The following is a 21226-nucleotide window of genomic DNA, read 5'->3' as shown; positions in this document are numbered from 1 at the left end:
ATCTGGAAAAATGCAAAGCAAACTACATTACAAAGCATGCTACATTACATTTACACAATCGCTCGTCTGATCCGCTTCAATCGAGCGAAAGAGCTTCTTTTACTTCTTCTTTGAGCACAAAACTAAAGACGCAGATGTCAGACAACAGACTATGACCTGAAAAACTGGTGACAACAGACAATTAAGTATGACCTGAAAAAGTGGTGACTGAAACGTGTGTACAGGTACAAAGACAGATGTGTGCACTGTAACATCCGACTTCTCTCGACTCCAAAAGCCCACAGTATCTGCTCCATCTCCTCATCTTTTCCGCAGCGATGCTGATCTGTGTTAAAAGGGAACGTCCCCTATAGTCCGCTCGAAGCTCACACTGCACACACGTCACTGGACGCTCCGGAGTCTCTGAGTCACGGAGTCTGACCTCAAGTAACTTCTTAAAGCGCTACATTATGTGTCGTTTGTGTAGACAAAGCACACACAGAGAACATGAAGATCCCTGACCACAAGATCCTGCGCCAGTCATTACAATGTTCTGGTTAAGAAACAAACATCCAAACAGCAATGTATTACCACAAAACAGGCATTTTCATAAAGTATGACATGATACTGAGAACTACTGTGTGTTTCTGCAATCTGCCTCCACATCATTAATCCACGTCTGCCTTTGATATTAATCCACATCTGCCTGTGATATTAAACCATATCTGCCTTTGATATTAATCCACATCTGCCTGTGATATTAAACCATATCTGCCTTTGATATTAATCCACATGTGCCTCTGATGTTCATCCAAATCTGCCTTTGATATTAATCCACATCTGCCTCTGATATTAAACAACATCGGCCTCTGATATTTATCCACATCTGCCTCTGATATTTATCCACATCTGCCTCTGATAGTTATCCACATCTGCCTCTGATATTTATCCACATCTGCCTTATTTATCCACATCTGCCTCTATTTATCCACATCTGTATCTGATATTAATCTACATCAGATATTAATCCACATCTGCCCCTGATATTAATCTACATCTGCCTCTGATATTTATCCACATCTGCCTCTGATATTTATCTACATCTGTAACCGATATTAATCCACACCTGTATCTGATATTAATCCACATCTGCCTTCAATATTAGCATGCCTCTGATCTTAATCTACAGCTCTTTATCGGCTTCTGATATTAATCTGCCTGAAATAATCTGAACTAATCTGAAATTAATCCACATCTGCCCCTGATATTTATCCACATCTGCCTCTGATATTAATTTACACCTGCCTCTGATATTATTCTGCCTCCTATATGAATCTACAGCCGCCTCTGATATTAATCTGCCCCTGAAATTAATCTAAATCTGCCTTTGACATTAACCTACAGCTGCCTGTTATGAATCTGCCTCTGATATTAACCTAAATTTGCCTTTGATATTAATCTGCATGTCTCCAGTATTAATCTGCCGCTCATATTAACCAGCATCTTTCTTTTTCTCTATGACTATCTTTCTTTCTCTCACGGACTGCACCTTTCTTTCCAGCTTTCTCTTATATACCTGTTTCATACTTGTCTTGGAATGAGTTTTTTCCTCTTTCTTTACCACCCCCCATGCATGCGCACACACACACAAACACGCACGCCACACATAAGAGACGTGGGTGCATGTGAGAATAGCAGCAGATGAAAACAATGGCAGACTTTATCTGTCTAACAAAGAGTCAGTGAATGATCACACTCTCTGTGTACTTCTTCATTTTTCACTTAATGGCTTCTCTCTGTCAGCCACACTTGTACACACAGAGCTAATCTGTGGGATGTGATTTTTTTCTTTTTTTCCCCATGCATTGTAGAGACACAAGTCTACTTTTATAAAGTGAAAGGAAATTTCCATTTGCAGCATTCAGCAGAAGTTCATATCCAGTGTGACCTACAGAAGTGCAGTGAATTTCCTGTTGCAACGGTCAGTGAGATTAGAGCTTATCTCTCCGGTCCTCGGGAAAACCCTCCCACGTCCCACTTTAATGCTGAAGGCTCTCAACCCCTCAGGTGCACTTAACCTACATAAATCGGTTTTGTGTTTAATAAAGTTTCTTTCAGATTTCATACAATTAAATCCAGATTTATTAGCTTTCTCTGTGAAAATGAGCAGATTATCGAATATGTATTTAAAGACACATGCAGTAGCGGTATTCCGAGCTTAAACACATGGAATCACTTTATATGTGAATGTTTTAATTTAACACATTATTGCTTCGGTTAGAAAATGTATCTTAAGAAGTGAAACTATTTCTGCAAAACAGCCATGTCAAAACTATTGGCACCCCTAGTCAATATCTGGTGAAACAGCACTTTTGCTGGAAGATTTTATCTTCCTGTGACTATGTCTGTTCATGTGAATGTCTTTTCTTTCCCTCCGTTCCTGTCAATGAATAATTCTCTCTTTCTGTTACTGACTGTCTTTCTTTCTTTTCTTTTTTTCTGTCACTGACTTCCAGAATTTCTTTTCTTTCCTAGTAACGGTTTTTAATTTTTTAATTGTTTCTTTCTTTCTTTGTCACTGACTTCTTTCTTTCTTTCGTTGTCAGTAACTTTTTCCTTTCTTTCGTTGTCAGTAACTTTTTCCTTTTCTTTCGTTGTCAGTAACTTTTTCATTTCTTTTGTTGTCAGTAACTTTCTTCTTTCGATATTTTTGACTGCATTTCATTTCTCTTCTTGTCACTTATTTTCATTTTTTCCTTTCTTTCCTAGTAACTCACGTTCTTTCTTTCTTTGTCACTGTCATGGATATGCTGGAACTAGCCTCATTAGCTACTGCTAGACACATGATCACGTCACATGACTGGTTACACCTGATTCACAGTTTGGGTAATGAGCACAGGTATTTAAGTCACTGTTTGTACAGCACTCTTTTTCTTGCGTTGGCGTTCTTTGTGCGTTATGCTTCCAGGGCGAATGTATGTTGTTTCATGATTATGTGGCTTAACTTTGTGACACAAGTTCATAGTTTATGATCGGTGTTTTCTTTTGGTCTTTATTAAACTAAAATCTGCACCTGCATCCAACTCACCTCCTGTTTCCTCAAAGTCACTGATTTCCTTCATCCCTTCCTTCTTTTTTCTTTTGTTTTCTTTCTCTCTCCTTTCTTGTCACTTCTTTCTTTCGGTCACTGACTTTTTCCTTTCTTTCTTTCTTCCTTCCTTCATAAATGACTGTCTTTCTTTCTTTCATTTACCTTTCTTTGCCACTGATTTTCATTCTTTCTTTTCTTTCCTAGAAGCTGACTGTCTTTATTTTATTTTATTGTATTTTATTTTCTTTCTTTCTTTGTCAGTGACTTTTTTTCTTCCTTTTTTCTTTCTTTACATCTTTTTCATTGTTTAGGGACGTTATCTTTTTAAAAGATATATCCACAGTAAAGTCTTAACCAGGTCTGAGGCAATAATATCCTCCAATTAGTCAGAAATCTCCACACAGCCCACTCGCCCCAAAACAGCCCCAAAGCATCAATGCTCCACCTCCACTGTGGGTTTGGAGGCTTCTCCTTTTTTTTTCTTACAACATGACATATTGATAGTACTCTTAGCCAGTAGGGTTTTGGTCTCTTCTGACCACAACACATGATTCTGATTGCTGTAATGAGGCTTTGGTGTGATTTTCCCATGAAAGACTTGTTAGTGCAACAACAGCAGAGTGTTTGAGGAGATGATGATGATGATTAATATCATCACCTCAGAAACCCACAATACTGTGCAATAGTGAAACGGTGAAATTTACCATGATGCTACATTCCCAGGACAAACAGTATTCACTGGTTTAACCCAATTCCTCCAATTCGCTGTCAGTTTTCATTCACCTTCATAAGTGTCTCTTGGTTTCAGTCACTCTTTGATGGTTCAGTGAGGTTAGAGGGGGACCTACACGGGGCATTTGACTAGTAAAGTCCCACATGATGATACAGTGCCTGTGTCTCTATGGCCTGTAATGTAAACAGGAAGCAGCATTGGTGAAAACAGCAGTGCTTAAAGGAAGTGCGTCAGTACTGACGGCCCGATAACTGAATGCTGTTCAGCCTTTAAAACGAAACTCGCACCCTTTTTTTGTTGTTGTTGTTTTGGGAATTCCAGATAATTCAGATAAAATTACAGACGAAAAGGGTGAAGACATTGAGTTATATTTCCTTAATGTGCTCCATCGGTGCTGGGAAGTAGCTGCCTTATAAACCTTACAAAGCACTACTCTGTGTTACCATCCTACTTGATAAGATCACTTTAAAAGTCATTAAAGTACCAAAGGATTTTTTTTTTTTTTTACAGGAATTGTATACATATTGCTTATATTATTACTCTAAAGACACTCCTCAGCTTCAGAGAGCAGGTAGTCCTGCATAGCAGACGTGTGTAATCTCGAGCAACAAGTCACAACAAAAACATTTGACGCACCATTCCTTTCCTTCCTCTTTATCACCGGGGAAACGGAGAGAAAAAAAATAAAAAGCTACATCTGAAAGCAGATATGGCCTTTTTTCAAAAGAATTATGGCAGAGTTGAGGGTTAATATGTTTTACAGCAACTGCCTGAACTTGTGTGTTTGTATACGCTTGTGACTTCTAGCACCAGAATGTTGCCTAGTTCATATCAACATTACTATTTTTTTAAAAGCATCTAGACTTAACATTCTAGCCAGTCCATTTCAAAGAACTGTTCTCATTTATCAAAAAAAGAATGGTTTACAATCGGTACGTTTTATTCACGAACATCATGCCAGCCTGTTTTCTGATCTTTTAAAGCTTCTTTCTTCACTGTCACACTGTACGAGATGATCTGGGCTGAATTCTACAGCAGGCTGTGGGATAACATGTTGACCAGTCAGACTATACAGTGAAGATCCTCTAATGATGGACCTTTGATTAAAAGAAAAAAAATCTGCTTACTTTATCAAAGAGTACGATCCGGGCTCAGGCAGAATAAACAGAAACAAACCCTCGGTATAACAGTAGCACCGTTCTGCCTAGAGAAACGCTTTTAAAAGCAAAGGGAAGTTTGGACGAGTTTGTAGCTGGGTAATAAATACAACCCCTTCTGAAACTACTGGAACAGCAAGGCCAAATCAATTGTTTTTGCTATGCAAAAAAAAAAAAAAAAAAAAAGACAATTGTGTTTGAGAGCAAAAGATGAATGTGAGATGATGGATCAGAATTTCAGCTTTCTTTTCCTCATATTTACATCTAGACGTGTTAAACAACTTACAACATGGCAGCTTTTGTTTGAACCCATCCAATTTTTTTTCAAGTGATCCAAAAATATTGGAACATGTGACTGATAAGTGTTTTTTGGTGCCCAGGTGTGTCCTGTTAGATTGATTGTTTAAAGAATGAATAGCTCTGAACATCTACTCTTGGTTTTAGACTTCAGTTTCACCTGTGAAGTCTGCATTTGTTATTTAAAAAAAGGACAAGCAAACATGAAGAGCAGAGAGCTGTCTATGGGAGAAAGCCAATTTGAAGCTGAAAAAAGAAGCAAAATCAATCAAGCACCGCACAAACATTGGGCATAGCCAATACAACAATTTGGAATGTCTTGAAAAAGAAAGAAACCATTGGTGTACTGAGCAATAGACACTGAATGGGTTGGCCAAGGAAAACAACAGCAGCTGATGACGAACATTGTGAGAGCTGTGAAGAAAAACTCAAAAACAACAGTCAGTGACATTACCAATAACCTCCACAGGGCAGGGGTGAAGGTATCACAATCCACCATTCAAAGAAGACTTTGAGAGCAGAAATATAGAGGCCAAAACACAAGATGAAAACCACTCATCAGCAGTAAGAATCGGAAAGCCAGATTGGAATTCACAAAGAAATACAGAGACGAGCCACAAGAGATTAACGACTACCAAAGTGATGAAAAGGCCAAAGTGTGGAGAAAGAAAGGATCTGCTCATGATCCAAAACATACAAGCTCATCTGTGAAACATGGTGGAGGTAGTGTCATGGCTTGGGCTTGTATGGCTGCTTCTGGAACAGACTCACTAATCTTTATCAATGATGTATCTCATGATGGTAGCAGCAGAATGAGTTCAGAACTTTTCTGGAACATTTTGTCTGACAATTTACAGAGAAATGCATCCAAATTAATCGGATGGAAATTATTCATGCAGCAAGACAACGATCCAAAACACACCTCCAACTTGACAATGGACTTAATCAGAGGGGAAAAAATGGAAGGTTTTAGACTGGTCAAGTCAATCAACAGACCCTCACCCGACTGAGCATGTGTTTCACCTCCTGAAGAGGAGACTGAAGGGAGAAGTCCATCCAAAAAGCATCACAAAAGAAAAGACCAACAATTCGGTGATGTCAGTAAGTCACAGGCTTGATGCAGTTACTGCAAGCAAGGGATAATCAACCAAATATAAGTGTAATTTACTTTCATTTACTTCAAGACTCATCTGCTCCTATACATTTTAGGGATGGGCATTTTGTGCAATTTGTCTACTTGAGTACTCAGTAGAACTACATCGTTGTCCATGTTCATATACTGTATGTAACACGGACGTCTTTTGCTTCTGCTATGCATCCTCTTGTTTCAGTGTCGCACTTGTTCAATATTACAGGCTGTCATAATGTTTGTAACAAAAAAAAAAAAAGTACCAAAAAAATCCTAGTATAATAAAAATACAAGCATCATATCTACCTTTTTCCTGAACGCAGAAGTCTCGCCAGGCTCACACCGGACGCTTGTTTTACATTTCCGGTCTCTGGTGTTTTACAGTCAAATTAGCGTATGTTCCTTGCGGCGTTAAAACTTGTGAAAATGGCTAAAAAATGCATATGGCTCCATAGTGCCAACGCTTTATAGTGTCGCGATGACTGTTATTTGACAGTGCCTCACCCGTCAAAGTTTAGTGACTGGGTAGATGATATGCTGGGTAGAAGCTACTATTATCTACTTCGGTTTCTCTGAAGGCGTTGATGACGAGGAACGCCGAAATTACAAAAGCACACAAGCGTATAATTACCTTCCCAAATAAAAGAAGGCCAGGTTTTGTCCGGGGAACATGGCAACTATATTTTTTTTAAGCAGAGAGTTAGAGCTCGGTCAGAAAGTTAGCAGCTTGGGTAACTAGATTGGTTACAGGTGGGCGTTCATATCTTAGATACAGCTCTGGATCGGGGTGAAGTTCGGAGGGCTTTTTGTCCACAAAATGATAAGAGCACACACAAACCTACTTTTGGAGGGGTATTTTAACTTCAAGGTTGCAAGCCGTGCTCGTTTCCTCTCGTCGATATTTGGCAAGAATGAATGCAAGACACGGGCGTTCTTTTCAGGTTTGCTGGTGCTCAAAACAAGTATTTTCCAGGAATTTCTCAAGTTTATTTTATAAAAGGAATTGATAAAGTTTACAGCTCGACCCGGAGCTCATTTTTATTCTTACTAACGCACAAAAAGTTTCTGTTGAAGTGATTCAGTCGCTCTCTTTAGCCAGTTTTAATAAGGGTTCCTATAGAGACCGGAACAGAAAAACAGTACAACCGAACTTAGAATTTTTTACGATCGATCATTGAGATCTCATTAGGGTAGAGTACTCATGCCCACCCCTGATACATAAGGTTCAATGTTTGGTGTTGTTTAACACATATAGATGTAAATACCAGGAAATAAAATCTGAAATCCTGATCTCTCGTCTCATATCCATCTTTTGTTTTCAAACCCAAATGTCTTTGGTGTATAGCACAAACACATCGATTGGCCTTGCCGCTCCTATAGTTTCGGAGGGGACTGTACATGGAACATCTATTCTTTAAATTACATTTGTGGTAATAATGTTTTTTCCCCTATCCGTTAGCATTCGTGGTAGATTTGCAACTCACTCTCAGACATGTAGGGAAAAATGTATGTGATCATTTAAATAAAAAATATCACTTGTTCAAACGTAAGCATTTCACAAGTTTCGGGTTTTGAGTCAACCCAATGCCATCCTCTTATCGGTGGAGTTTAGACGAGTGTCTTGCCAATGTTCGCTATGAGACTTTAGTTAAAAATTTTTAAAATCCTGACACTTTCCAAATTACAGAACTTTGTCGGTGGCCATCTTTGGTTGTGATGGCACAAAATCTGGCACACACCGATCCCCACTCTCTTTTGTCTGCGAGGGCAAAACCAGGCCGTAAATCCGGCTTACAACTTGCCTTGTATTTTTGATACATTTACATTGTTTATAACGTACATTTCATTCATGTGCAGCCTTCATTACAGAGCCTCTGTGGGTGTTATTGTTACTGTTGCATTCGCTGAATGAGAGCTTCTCTTGACATGAATGCAAAATGAGATTAACCTTGTTGGAGAAATAGAGCTTCACAACACTGAATTAGTTTTCAATGGCTGATAAAACACGATGTTTCCTGGTGTGCTAAACAGACAGACGCGTGTCTAGTATTTACAGTCTCTGCGTATGTATACAGTAATCCAACTACACCTTTCTACCAGGCAGAAACAAAATCAGAATTTAAAGCCAAGAGCCCACCTTCGTACAGCACCACATCCTTGAGCTTCTCTACAGCCTCTGCGAAGCGTGCCACGTCCCTCAGTAAAGGCGGGATGTCCTCTACGTCGATGGCGGTCCCCTCGGTGCTCTCAAAACACTTCCCTTGGTTCCTGTTGAAGCCCCAGGCTCCGGCGGTCTGAAATGGAAACCCTGCAGCGCTGGCATGGCGGCTAAGTCCTGTAGAGCGCTTCAGGTTGGCAGTGGGTGATGCCATGAGCTTACTGTGGATGATGGAGGGAGTGCCGGGACATGAGGACAGAACCGCCAGATCCGGCACTGCCAGCGAGGACGCACCATCGATAGTGTCTCTCTGAGGCTGCTCCTGAAGAACCGAGAGCTGGATTTACACATTGGGAAGAGAGGAAAAAAACGGACAGAGAGATAGAGAGAGAGAGAATAAATGGGATGAGATGGAATAATGGGTTAAAAGAACAAGATGGATGGAGAATTATCTTGTGTTGTCTCGTCATTATCTCCACTTTTAAAAAGTGGAAAGAGAATGCACAGAAAGAAACGGGGCAGTGGTTATAAGGACAAGATGGACGGATTCGATTAAAGAATGAAAAGAATGGCGTGCGCTTTGTAATGAATATCGAATGAATGATGATCAGGATGAAATGACGAGCAAATACATGAAGCAAATATTAAAAGTCTAAAAACCACTCAAACCATACAGTACCTTCCATACTCTCTCAGACTGAAATACGGGTCGTATTTAACGTGCCTACTTTAACTTTCTTCTATAGAACAGGTTTCCCCGTCCGATACCACAGCATCTATATTACTACTAAATATCTCTGAGTGCTGATATAATAAAAACCGTTCACTAGAAATAGCCATTAATATTGTTATAGAACACTAAAGGCGTCGAGACTGTTTTTTTTTTTTGTTTTTTTTTTTTAAGTTTTTGAGACTTCTGCAGTAAATACAGGGGTGGGTTAAAAAAAAATGCAGCCCAGAGCAATGCAGTGTGAAGTCTTATTGTCGAAAACTTCTCTTCCTGCATTGTCTGGAATCAAAAATTGAAAAAGGAACACCTGACAAGGCTTGTTATGAAACGTTACCCTGGTGTAAAGAGACGAGGAGGTGGACATGCGTGGATTTGTTTGGGGTGCATATGGATTAATATGAATAAATATGGATTATTATAAATAAATATGGATTATGTATAAATACGGATTTCTTAATCACAATATAAGTGTAGGCATGTCTCTGTGACTTGGTGTTGTGACAGGGTGTGTGTGTCTTTAGAGAAGTTACCGGAGCTGACACTGGAGACTCCTTCCATAAATGTTAAACAGCAGTCTACTTACAGAAAGCTTTGCTGTATCGGTGATCATATTCAGGCTGTTACTATAGAAACCATCACGATAATATATTAAAACAAAGCGTATCGATATAAACCTGTGATTCCCAATGCTGTTGTATTCTCGATTCTGATTGGTCAGAAGGTATTCATGTGTTTTCATGTTCTATAACAGCAGATCTGAGACAAGGAGTCGCAAAGATTTTGGCTATATTGAAATAAAATTTGTGATTTTTTTTGGAGATGTTTTTATTTGGGGCACTGGTTGGCCACACACCGCCGTAATCTTACGGTCACGCTCAATCATGCTACGAGCCTGCTCGGACTCCCTCGAAAACCATCGATTGTTGAGTTGGCCGAAGCATTTGTGACCGCTCCAGAAGAAATCGGGAAACTCGAGAGACCACAGCAGACCTTTCCCTACGTCCGTTGGCAAAAACATGGACAGTACAGAGAACTCGTGGACTGAAGTAAATTTATACAGAGACGCAGCAGGTGAGAATCCCTTTAAAGAACGATATAACCTAGCTGTGACAAGGTTTGACACTCCCATACAGTAACGCAGACATGGAGAGAGTCTTCAGTCAGTTAAACATTGTAAAATAAATGTTTAAGATATGGACTTTTGGCTTGTGGCAAAACCTGTTGGAATGACAGTCTTCCATGTGATGTAACTGAGAAAGCTGGGACAATGGCATCATATGAGGAGAAAGATGATCCCAATGAAGAATAGCTTGGCCTGTTTTAGATAAGGTTTTACTTTACACATTTACTTTTTAACTATATACAGACATGCTATATGAGTAGGGATTTTTTTATTTTATTTTATTTAAAATATACACATATGCAGACTTCCATGTACGTTCTTTTCATATTTGACGACTTTTTGTGAAAATTGGAGACTTTTCAGGGTGGTATGGAGATTTTCAGAGGGAGGAGTTTGGCAACACTGGAGTGCATGGCTTAAAATAATTGCTCTTCATGCTCTACGTGATTTTCCAGGTGATTTCTGGAAAGAAATGTAAAAGCTCGACTGTTGCACCTTTAACATACTTACGCATGCTTTTAGTTTCTTCACCTGTATGTAATCTGTAGTGCTGTGAGAACCAATGAGAATCCAGCATTCTGGACCTGCATGATTCTGATTGGTTGAGAGCTCATGCGCAAACTATAGGCTCCGTGTTGAAAAAAAATAAAAAATAAAATAAGATATATTCTAAACTGTTCATTTGGTGTTTGTTGTGTTTCAAGCGAAAAAAAAAACCCAAAGCTAATAACTAAATAAATACATTTTTTTTGTAAGAGTTATGTGTTAATAGTAAACCTAAAAAAAAACAGCTATGTTTAGCAGCTCAAGCTAATGACAGTTATGTGTGTGACGTTAGATGTGTTTCAAACATACTTGCTATTCAAATCTTGTTTAGTGAAATAAATACCCAATATTATTATTATTATTATTATTATTATTATTATTATTAATTATATAATATAAATAATATTGGGTGAGTGAGAGAAGTGAAGGAGAGGAAGCTGCTGAAGTGATCTTACCGGGGTGCAGTGAGCTCCAGGATTTCCTGACTGAGACTTCTTTGAAACCGAAGGCGTTTTAGTCAACTCCTTTCTCTTCCGAGAGAACATTTCCAAATAAAACTTTTACCGTTTTAATGAAACAAACAGCGTGTAATGTGTTTGACTATACACATATCCACAAACAAACAAACAAAAAAACAACAACGGCGTTTCTCTGGTAGCCTACTTCAGTCGCGCGCCGTTGACAGTTGCGCGTGCATGTCGCGCGTCCTGCGAGTCGTTTTCGGGGGGGGGCGGGGGGCTGAAAGTCTGCTCTCATCTACTACTTCCTTCATGTATACACCTCTCTCTCTCTCGCTCGCTCGCTCTCTCTCTCTCTCTCTCTCTCTCTCTCTCTCTCTCTCTCTCTCTCACACACACACACACACACACACTCTCTCGGTTCCTCTCTGTCTCTCTCATTCAATTAAACTCAAACAGTTCAAACTTTTGGCATGACCGCCAGTAAGGAAATTCTAATTGTTTTAATAGAAACTTTAATGGTCCTTGTGGGTCTCTACTGGTAATGTGTTGGGTTCTGTTGGTGGCATGTTTATGTCTAGTGGAAACCAATACAAAGCATTAATTCCTATTAGAATATGGCCCAAAACATACTACATTTATTAATGGTTTTAATGGAATTTGTAGTGGAAACCATTAAAATTTCTGGATTTTTTAAATTAAATTTCTACATTTTTTGGATTTATCCTTTATACGTTGCCTTCATTTTGTCCAAGGGGTATGCAAACTTCTGCACTCAACTCTAAGTCATCTGCATTTGATAGTAATTCTACTTCAATGGCATTCGCTTCATCATCAATAGGGCTGTTTAGAGGACAAATTAATAACAGTATTGACGTCTGAATGAGGACAAAAATCAAGATTGTAAAATATCCATACTGTTGAGGTCATAAGTTTACACACTCCTTGATGAATCTGCAAAATGTTACAAATATTATTTTAAAATAAGAGGGATCATTAAAAATGCATTTAATTTTTTTTTTTTTTTTTAAATTTAGTACTTCCCTGAATAAGCTATTTCACATAACAGGGGGGTATAAACTTTTGAAAAGGATGACCAGTGTAAATGATTTTATTTAAAGATCTTTTTTCTTCCATTTAATACCCCCTTTCAGAAGCTACATAAAACATAATAAAATTACCCAGAAGACAAATTCATAACGATTTTTATAACAATCATCCTGTTCAAAAGTTTACACCCCCCTGGCTCTTAATGTATCGTATTGCCTTCTTGAGCATCACTGAATGTTTGCACCTTTTGTAGTAGTCGTGTACGAGTCCCTCAGTTGTCCTCAGTGTGAAAAGATGGATCTCAACATCATATAGTCACTGTTGGAAAGGGGTCAAAGATGCAGAAGATGCTGGAAAAGCAAAGAATGTACAGGGGTTTTTTTTGTTTCTGAAGAACAGTGGGCAGTTTAACTGCTCAGGACAAACAAGAGACTCATGAACATCTATCACACAACATAAAAACAGTTGCTGATCATCCAGGTGACGACACATGGGATTAACAATCCAGCGTGTGTAAACTTTTGAACCAGTTCACTTGTGTAAATTCAGTTATTTTTTGTGTCTTGTGGACTATATGTAAACATCTGTTATGTGAAATCGCTTCTTTAGGGCAGGACTAAATAAAAAACGCACGTGAATCGAAAAGGGCTTTGGCTGAATGCGTGTTGTGATGACGTCACGTGACACGTCTCGCCCCAAATCTGCGGCAAACCTCTGGTGATTTTTAAAAAAGAATTTCAAGCTCCTCCGAATATTGCGGCGTCAACTTGATTTTGCGTTCATTCCTTTGATGGCAAAAATCCTAGAAGGACTGAATATCCTCCTCTGAGGTCGGATACTATAAAACATGACAGGGTAACGTGACTTTATCCCTGACGGCATGTCTCAACATTTTTCTCATATTTTCCAACACTAACCCTTTTTAACTGCTCAAGGAATGACACTTTTTAAAATCCGTTTATATTTACGCACGTACCTGTAACGTTGCAGCCCAGACACGTCAACAGATAAAAAGACAAACAGATACGGGGTAATCGAGACATGATTTCAACAAACTCTTTAAACTTTTATTTTGTTTGTTAACAAAATTAATATTGCAGTACAATATATTCCTTCTGTTATGTTGTAGAAAACGTTCAGAATGAATCAAAAGGCACAGTTGTTTACAATATTTACATTTCCAACTAAAATCATAAATATTCAGATAAAATACAGAAGCCCAAGGTAAAAGTGCTTAAAATAAAATTTTACTGGAAATAATAATAATAATAATAATAATAATAATAATAATAATAATACATACAATCAGTAGCACTTTTAATAAATGTTTTGTATTTTTATTATGAAAGTGTTCGTTTTGTGATTTCTTCTTTTATACAGAATATAAAAGTCTGGGTAGAGAAAGAGTATAAAGAAATCGGACGAGTTTCTGAGCAATAACAGAGCAGTCTCATCTCTTACACAGTGGGCGAATATATCTCAAGACTAGAGACATGTTGGGGGGGAAAAAAACGTCAAGGAACCATTTACAATAACGCACAGTAAACAGGACAGTGATGGCAAAAAATGACGGCGGAAACTGACTGTCCAATCAGTGGAGGAGCTTTTTTTTGGATGGGATTACGAATCAATCAATATCAGGGATATCGGAAAGCCGTTTCATAATCTGATCGATTTTTCTTTTCTGAAATATTGAAAAGCCTAAATCTATGAAATACAGTAGTCAGAAATGCAGCACAGTGTTTCACTGCCGTGCATTGCTTAAAAAGATTCCCTAACTTTTCCTGAGATTACGCGAGACCATGCTGGAGACTTTGGTGTGACTGGGATCAATGACTAAAACCCAATAATAAAGAATAAAATAAAGATTTTGTACATCTGTAATCACTTACTGCGAAAGACGACCGAGATGTAAATGACACGGCGATGTTGGACAGGGTGCAAGGCAGTGCAGTAGATTTGGTGGCGAGTTAAAAAGAAGCGTCGACGTTTCCGTAAATAGAGAATACACGAAGAAAGAAAGAGAAGACCCGAACAAGACGTTTAAAAAAGTGTTAAACTACTCAAGATTATAACCAGGACTAACCACCACTAAAAATGTCCCATGGATATAAATAACAATAATTATAGTCATTATAACAAGAATACAAACATCAAGAACAACAGCAACGACACCAAAGACAACAAATTGCTTCCGTTCCACCTATACAAGAATATCTTGACCTCATAAGAAACGTATCCTTAGTAATCTTTTCTTTTTTTCCTCTTTCTTTTTTGAAATATAATAGTCTTCTGATACATTTGAAAAATATTTCAAACAAAGGAGAGCCCAACAAGAATCCTAATCAAGTTTCAGGCTCTTTTTATTATTATTATTATTTTTTTTTTAATTTTTTTTTTTTTTTACTTGTTCAAGGGGCGAATTTATCTTTATTGCTAAAATGTTTTACTCCCTCAAGAAGGAGACTGAGGTTAGCATGAGGTCCAGTAGTTTAACTGTCAAAAGTCTTTAATAATGTAATTGGTTCAAGGAAAAGAAGAAAAAAAAGCAAAAAAAAAAAAAAAAAAAAAAAAAAAAAAAAACCTCTTAAGATAACCAATAGCCTAATAAATAATTTGGTGTTCAATCCCCAAAGTTAAAAAAAGAAAAGAAAGAGAAAAGAAAAAAAAAAAAAAAAGGTCCTTTAATTCTTTGAGTTAAATAATAATTGGTCTGGACAGTAATAAGTTTACACTATACCTGAGAAAGTACACAAGCAGTAAAGCAAATAGAGTACTTCATTATCCTAGGGATGACGTTTGTTAGCTTTATTTTCATACCCTAGATATTTCCAGACATTCCGTCCCTCTACTCAAGCTCAGGCCCACGGAATTATAGGGGGGAAAAATTTCACGGGGTCAGTATGTAAAAACAGCAGTATTAGAAATTTCTAAGTCAGTGAGCCCCTCTGATGAAGTAGAGCAGATATCTTTGTAGAGGGTGCAAGTTGATGATCGCAATAATAAATAATACGCATTTAATCTGCTTTTATAGAACATACACACATGCACGCTCATGCGCACGCACGCGCACACACACACACACACACACACACGATATTGTTGACTGCATCTTAAATGATACAAAGGCACTGACTGAGCTAAAGGCATTTTCTTCCAGGTCTTGATTCAGTTTTCAACAGGAAGCAGTTGTTACAAAAGCCCAAAAGGACCATATAAATAAATATACATAATGTATTTGATGTTTCAAAAGCATTTAAAAGGTGCACTGATGAGAGTTTTCCAGGATGTCTGTAGTTGTTCTGAATAATCCAAACTGATCAGTATTTAAGTGAAGACACTTGCATTTGGTCGGTAACAACAACAATAAAAAAATAAAATTTAAATAAAAACCCCAGGAAGAATCGTCATATATGGAAATCTGCATCATTCAGAAGCAGCACCAGGAGCTATAGTGATCTATAGTGATAAATAGGTTAGTTAATGCTTTGCAACATATTTGAGATGATTAAACCATATTCAGACACGACTTCCATAGAAATCTGAACTAGTGTACCGCTCTAAAAATATTTGTTTTTATTTTTTTTTTTATTAACTGGGAAAATAACCACCTCACCTAAACCACGAGCCATAAAACTACCAAATGTATCCTGAAAGCATCCTGAATTAATGGACCTTAATTTCAGTGAAGGAAGAAACACTGCTGATGAAAACACTTGTAAGGAACTACAGGTGCGTCTCAAAAAATGTGATATCGTGGAAAAGTTCACCCCCCCCACTGTAATCTAATTCAAAAAGTGGAACTTTGATATATTCTACATTCAATACACATTAAGTGAAATATTTCAAGCCTCTTTTTGTTTTAATTTTGATGATTATGGCTTAAAGCTCACGGAAATAAAAAAATCCAGCATCTCAAAATATTAGAATAAAGAATTCATAATACAGAAATGTCGACCTTGTGAAAAGTATGTTCATTTATGCGCTCAATACTCGGTTGAGGCTTTAAACCTTTTGCAGGAATGACTGCATCAATGCGGCGTGGCATGGAGGCGATCAGCCTGTGGCACTGCTGACGTGTTTGTTCTGGAAGCCCGGGTTGCTTTGATAGCGGCCTTCAGCTCGTCTGTATTGTCGGGTCTGGTGTCTCTCGTAGATTCTCTATGGGGTTCGGGTCAGGCGAGTCGGCTGGACGATCAAGCACAGTAATACCACGGTCAGGAAACCAGTTACTAGTAGTTTTGGCACTGTGGGCAGGTACCGAGTCCTGCTGGAAAAGGAAATCAGCATCTCTATAAATCTTTCAGCAGATGGAAGCATGTAGTGCTTAAAATCTCCTGGTAGACGCTGCATCGACTCTCGACTTGAGAAAACACAGTGGACCAACACCAGTAGATGACATGACACCCCAAACCATCACTGACTGTGGAAACTTCACACTGGACTTCAAGCAGCTTGGGTTCTGTTCCTTGCCACTCTTCCTCCAGACTCTGGAACCTTGATTTACAAATGAAATGCAACGTTTACCTTCATCTTCCCCGTGATTGTGACCGAGAGATTAAAGGCTCGGGAAACCTTTGCTGGTGTTTTGAGTTAATTAGCTTATTAGAGCGCTTCTCAGGTCGACATTTCTCTATGATAAATTCTTTATTTGAATATTTTGAGATACTGGATTTTTGATTTCCGTGAGCTGTAAGCCTTAATCACGTTAAAACAAAAAAAGGCTTGAAATATTTCACTTTATGTGTAATGAATCTAGAATATATGAAAGTTCCATTTTTTGAATTAAATAATGGAAACAAAATGAACTTTCCCAGGATATTAACATTTTTTGAGACGCACCTGTATACTACAGCCAGTGGACGAATGATCTAGGATGGGGGTGGACAAACTGCAGAAAGAACAACACCGACTGCAAAATACCTCAGCCAGACCTGCTGAGATCACAGTAAAGAAAAGTGACAGTACTGCCACGTGCATGTACAGTGGTGATATAAACTCGCAAGCATTATTGGCCACTAGGTGGCGTCCCAGTCTAAAGGATTGAACTGAATGACGGAGTGGCGGCGGTCTACAGGACTTCCGCGAGCCATTAGGGCCTTGTGGACATCCTGGGCGTCCGAGCTGCAGTGGCCATTGGGTAACGGAAGATGCGGTCGGTCGGACGAAGGCGCAAACAGAGAAGAAGGGGAGATGGAGTCCGAGAGGGAAGACGACTGGGGGTCTGAAGAGAAGAGCGAGGACGTCCCAGGGGAAGGACAAGAAAACGAAGGGGAGGGAGGGCCTTTAGAGGTTAACGAGTATGCAGGATGACCGAGCAGTTCGAGGTCGAAACTGAAGTTGTCCTGCGGAGTCGCAGAACTTTCCGTGACCGACTGACTGCTGAGAGAGCCCTGCTGAACCAGTTTTAGTGAAAGTGGAGCAGGTTCACTGACTGGCATTTGGTTTTCCCGTACATGCGTATGCAAACTGTGTGTGTGCACGTGCATCAGTGAGTGTTGATGAGCGTCCTGCTGTATAGGGGAGGGCTGAAGCAACTGAGGTGGCCGTGATACAGAGTTTACATGCTGCTGAAACTGTTGCATGCGTATGCCGTGGTTGGTTAGCGTGTTAATGTCCGGTTTGCTCCCGTTGTGTCTCAGCAGCTGTGTGTTGAATTGACCGGAGTTCTGCTGAGGCGTGAGCAAATGTCCTGGGTTCGCCCTGTTTTGCTGCAGCACGCTCAGCACCGTGTGCTGCTGCTGCTTCCGTGTGTGTATGGTTTGCAGTGTGTCTAAGCTGTTGGGATGTAAGGGCGGTCGTCTCGCCCTCTGCTGCTCCTGCGAGATCAGCTCTTCCAGGTGAAACGTCTCCGGGAACTTCAGCCTCGCCGCTACACCGTTCGCACGAGTGGGTTTGGGCTCAGGGGACGGGCAGGGACTGAGTGTGAGGTCCAGCACTTCGTCCACAGCTTGGCTCTTGGGCGGCAGAGCAGCCCAGCCTGGCTGTGGGCTTGGGTACGGAGGGGGGTTTGGTGGATGCATAGCAGGGCGACTGAAGGGCTTGCGGCTGTAGAGGAACTTCTGCTGCTCGAGCCTGAGACGCTCCTGGAGGATGCGCTGTTCCTGCGCGCGCTGCTCTTGCGCGCGCTGCTCCTGCGCGCGCTGCTCCTTCTGCTGCCGAGCTCGCTTCACCTCAGAGTCCATCTGAGAGAGCTCGCTGCGCACACGCTCAACACAGTTCTCTGGTATCTTTATACCTGAAGGAGATTTAAACAGAACATTGTGTAACCTAAACACAGTACCACCATCATTCATTCGTTGATTAACGCAAAATCCAGAATGATTATATACCATCGCTTCTAAGGTGACGGTGTGAATGGTTTGTGCAGTGTCTGTCTTGTGTATGTGTGCGCAAATTGTAATTCTTACCGACTTGCTTGCTGTTCTGTTTGGTTTTGAGGCGCACAATCTGCAGGATGCTGGAGTTGGTGATGTCAGAGACGACATCTGCGACTCGCTTCCACACTCTCAGCAAAGCTCCGCACAGCATGTGGTACTGCCGCAGACGCATACCCAGCCAGCACTCCTGACCCTGCTCCAACTGCTTACACTTACCTTTCCTATAAACACACACACACACACACACACACACACACACACACACACACAGCTTAGACATATGATGAGTTGATATGTCAGACCAAAAAAATCAAATCAATTACTGCAGACACGCATATATATATATATATATATATATATATATATATATATATATATATATATATATATATATATATATATATATATATATATATATTTACACAAGCAACAATCTTATCTTTTTTCCCTTCTTCTTTCTGAGATGCTTCAGCACACACACACAAAAAAAAAAAAACAATCCACCTCATAACCTTTTGTTACTCACCAGTTGGCATGGCTGCACTTCTTGAACGAGAAGACAAACTGATTCTCCCAGCAATCTTTGGCCTCTTCTGGGGTCACCTACAGCAGCGTAATAAACCAAAAACAGAAGTGAGGACCTGGCTCCTGATATCCACTAGGTGTCACTGTGCAAAACTGATCTGAACCAGTCCAAGGTTTACACTGTCCTTAATAATGCTCATGAAGTATTTCAGACTTTAGGATTACAGCGCTTCCTAACATGAAGAATGTACATTCGCCGGCCAAAACAAAGTCGCACACACTAATATTTCCTTGCACCACCTTTAGCTCTGATTACAGCGTGCGTTTGTTTTGACAACCTTATGCAACATTACGACACTTATTTCCATCCAGAGTCGAACCACTTCGTAAAAAAAGTCTTCTCCGGTGCATCCCAAAGACTTTCGGTGGGGTTAAGGGCAGGACTCTGTGGTGGCCAATCAGTTCGTCTACATGGACAACAATAATCTGATGAACCCGATTAAGACGATACTCTGATTAAGAAAGGAACATGTAAACAGCGATTATTGATGACCTTAATCCGACTGAAGTCATACACGAAGTAAACAAAAATCGAATTAAGACGTGGAGTATAATAGGATAAATCTGGACACATCAGACCACATGACCTTTTCCCATCGCTCCACAGTCCAATCTTGATGCTCCCTAGCAAATTTAAGTCGTTTTATTCAAGAAGCCTCACTAACAAACGGCTTTCCTGTGGCCACACAGCTGTTTAGTCCCGATCCTGTAAGTTCCTGCTGCGTTGTGTGTGTGTGTGTGGAAATGCTCTTACTTTCACTACTAAACACAGCCGTTGAGTTCCACTGTCAATTTTTTACGACATGACATCACCAAAAGTTTTAAAGCTCTCCCATCATGATCGTTCAAGATTTATTCCTTCCCCAACCACATTTCTTCCAGCAAAATTGACAGTTCACCATTATCCTTCCAGCTTTGAATAACGTATTGGACAGTTCTTAACCCAATTCCAGTGATTTCAGCAATCTCCTTAATGCACATTTTGCTTGATGCAGGCCAATAATCTGCCCCTTCTGGAAAAACTTTTCCACGACCACAGGCTACATCTTCCGACATGGATGTTTAAGAACTGCGAAGCTACACACTATCACTTAGGATTAAAAGAACTGCTGCCAGCTGAAACATTAAAATCACTGTAATAATGACCCAATCATAGGCTCTTAATATAATCGCTTATTTAAATCCAAACCAGGCTAGTCAGTGTACTAAGATGACACAGTGTCAGTTTTAAACCGTCCACTCAACTGTTAAGAATAATGAACATCATGATGCGGTTGTGGAAAGTAATGACCGAATGAGTGAAGGTGCGCCTGCCTCTGGCTCACTTCTGACCTTGCGGTACCGCTGCTGCAGATTCTCCAGGTTTTCAGGGTGGGCTTGTCTGCCGATGTTAGGCTTATAGACGATGAGATTACGTCCTCGACCTTGCTCTGCCAGCAGCACACACGGCTGGCTCCCTCGCAGCTGGAGACACACAAAATGACCACCATAACTACTGAACAAGCCACCAACAGGAATAAAGAAAGTACAAGTAGAAAATAGTAAAAACGTATTACTTGTAAATGATTACTGTAATAGTTCTAAATACCTTGTGGGAAAGGTAGAAGCCCTCATTTTCCCCAGTCAGTTTGTCTGCTTTGCTGCAGGCCTCGACCCACGGCATCCCCCGATCCACGCTGATCTTAAAACAGCACGGCAAAAGCATGTCAGTCTCTAAATACACTACCAGTAAAAAGCCTGCACACACTAGATTCAATGCTCCATTTTTACTGACTTAAAAACCTTGAAGGCGTATGGTTGAAATGTAAAT

General features: G+C 39.8%; 2 protein-coding genes across 5 annotated transcripts in view; both read right to left on the bottom strand.

The window, feature by feature from the left end:
- Nucleotides 1-11676, bottom strand: part of arhgap45a (Rho GTPase activating protein 45a) — a 32496-nt gene extending 20820 nt beyond the window's left edge. The window contains exons 1-2 of one of the 2 annotated variants that reach the window (XM_017495625.3): nucleotides 11399-11676; nucleotides 8524-8881 (exon numbers count right to left, since the gene is read on the bottom strand). In XM_017495625.3, the coding sequence (XP_017351114.2) occupies nucleotides 8524-8881; nucleotides 11399-11488 (448 nt within the window). In that variant the 5' untranslated portion in view covers nucleotides 11489-11676. The remainder of the gene's footprint in view (nucleotides 1-8523; nucleotides 8882-11398) is intronic. The other variant, XM_017495626.3, reaches the window with a different exon arrangement.
- A 1817-nt stretch (nucleotides 11677-13493) lies between these two features.
- The window catches only part of sbno2a (strawberry notch homolog 2a), a 30550-nt gene continuing 22817 nt past the window's right edge, over nucleotides 13494-21226 (bottom strand). For all 3 annotated transcript variants that reach the window (XM_017495623.3, XM_047162474.2, XM_017495624.3), the window contains 5 exons: nucleotides 21005-21097; nucleotides 20749-20880; nucleotides 19358-19434; nucleotides 18862-19052; nucleotides 13494-18689 (listed from right to left, as the gene is read on the bottom strand). In XM_017495623.3, the coding sequence (XP_017351112.1) occupies nucleotides 17470-18689; nucleotides 18862-19052; nucleotides 19358-19434; nucleotides 20749-20880; nucleotides 21005-21097 (1713 nt within the window). In that variant the 3' untranslated portion in view covers nucleotides 13494-17469. The remainder of the gene's footprint in view (nucleotides 18690-18861; nucleotides 19053-19357; nucleotides 19435-20748; nucleotides 20881-21004; nucleotides 21098-21226) is intronic.

This window comes from Ictalurus punctatus, chromosome 20 (assembly GCF_001660625.3).
Source record: "Ictalurus punctatus breed USDA103 chromosome 20, Coco_2.0, whole genome shotgun sequence".
Classification (NCBI taxonomy): domain Eukaryota; kingdom Metazoa; phylum Chordata; class Actinopteri; order Siluriformes; family Ictaluridae; genus Ictalurus; species Ictalurus punctatus.
The sequence above is the reverse complement of the archived record's forward strand: the minus strand, read 5'-3'. Positions and strand labels throughout refer to the sequence as shown.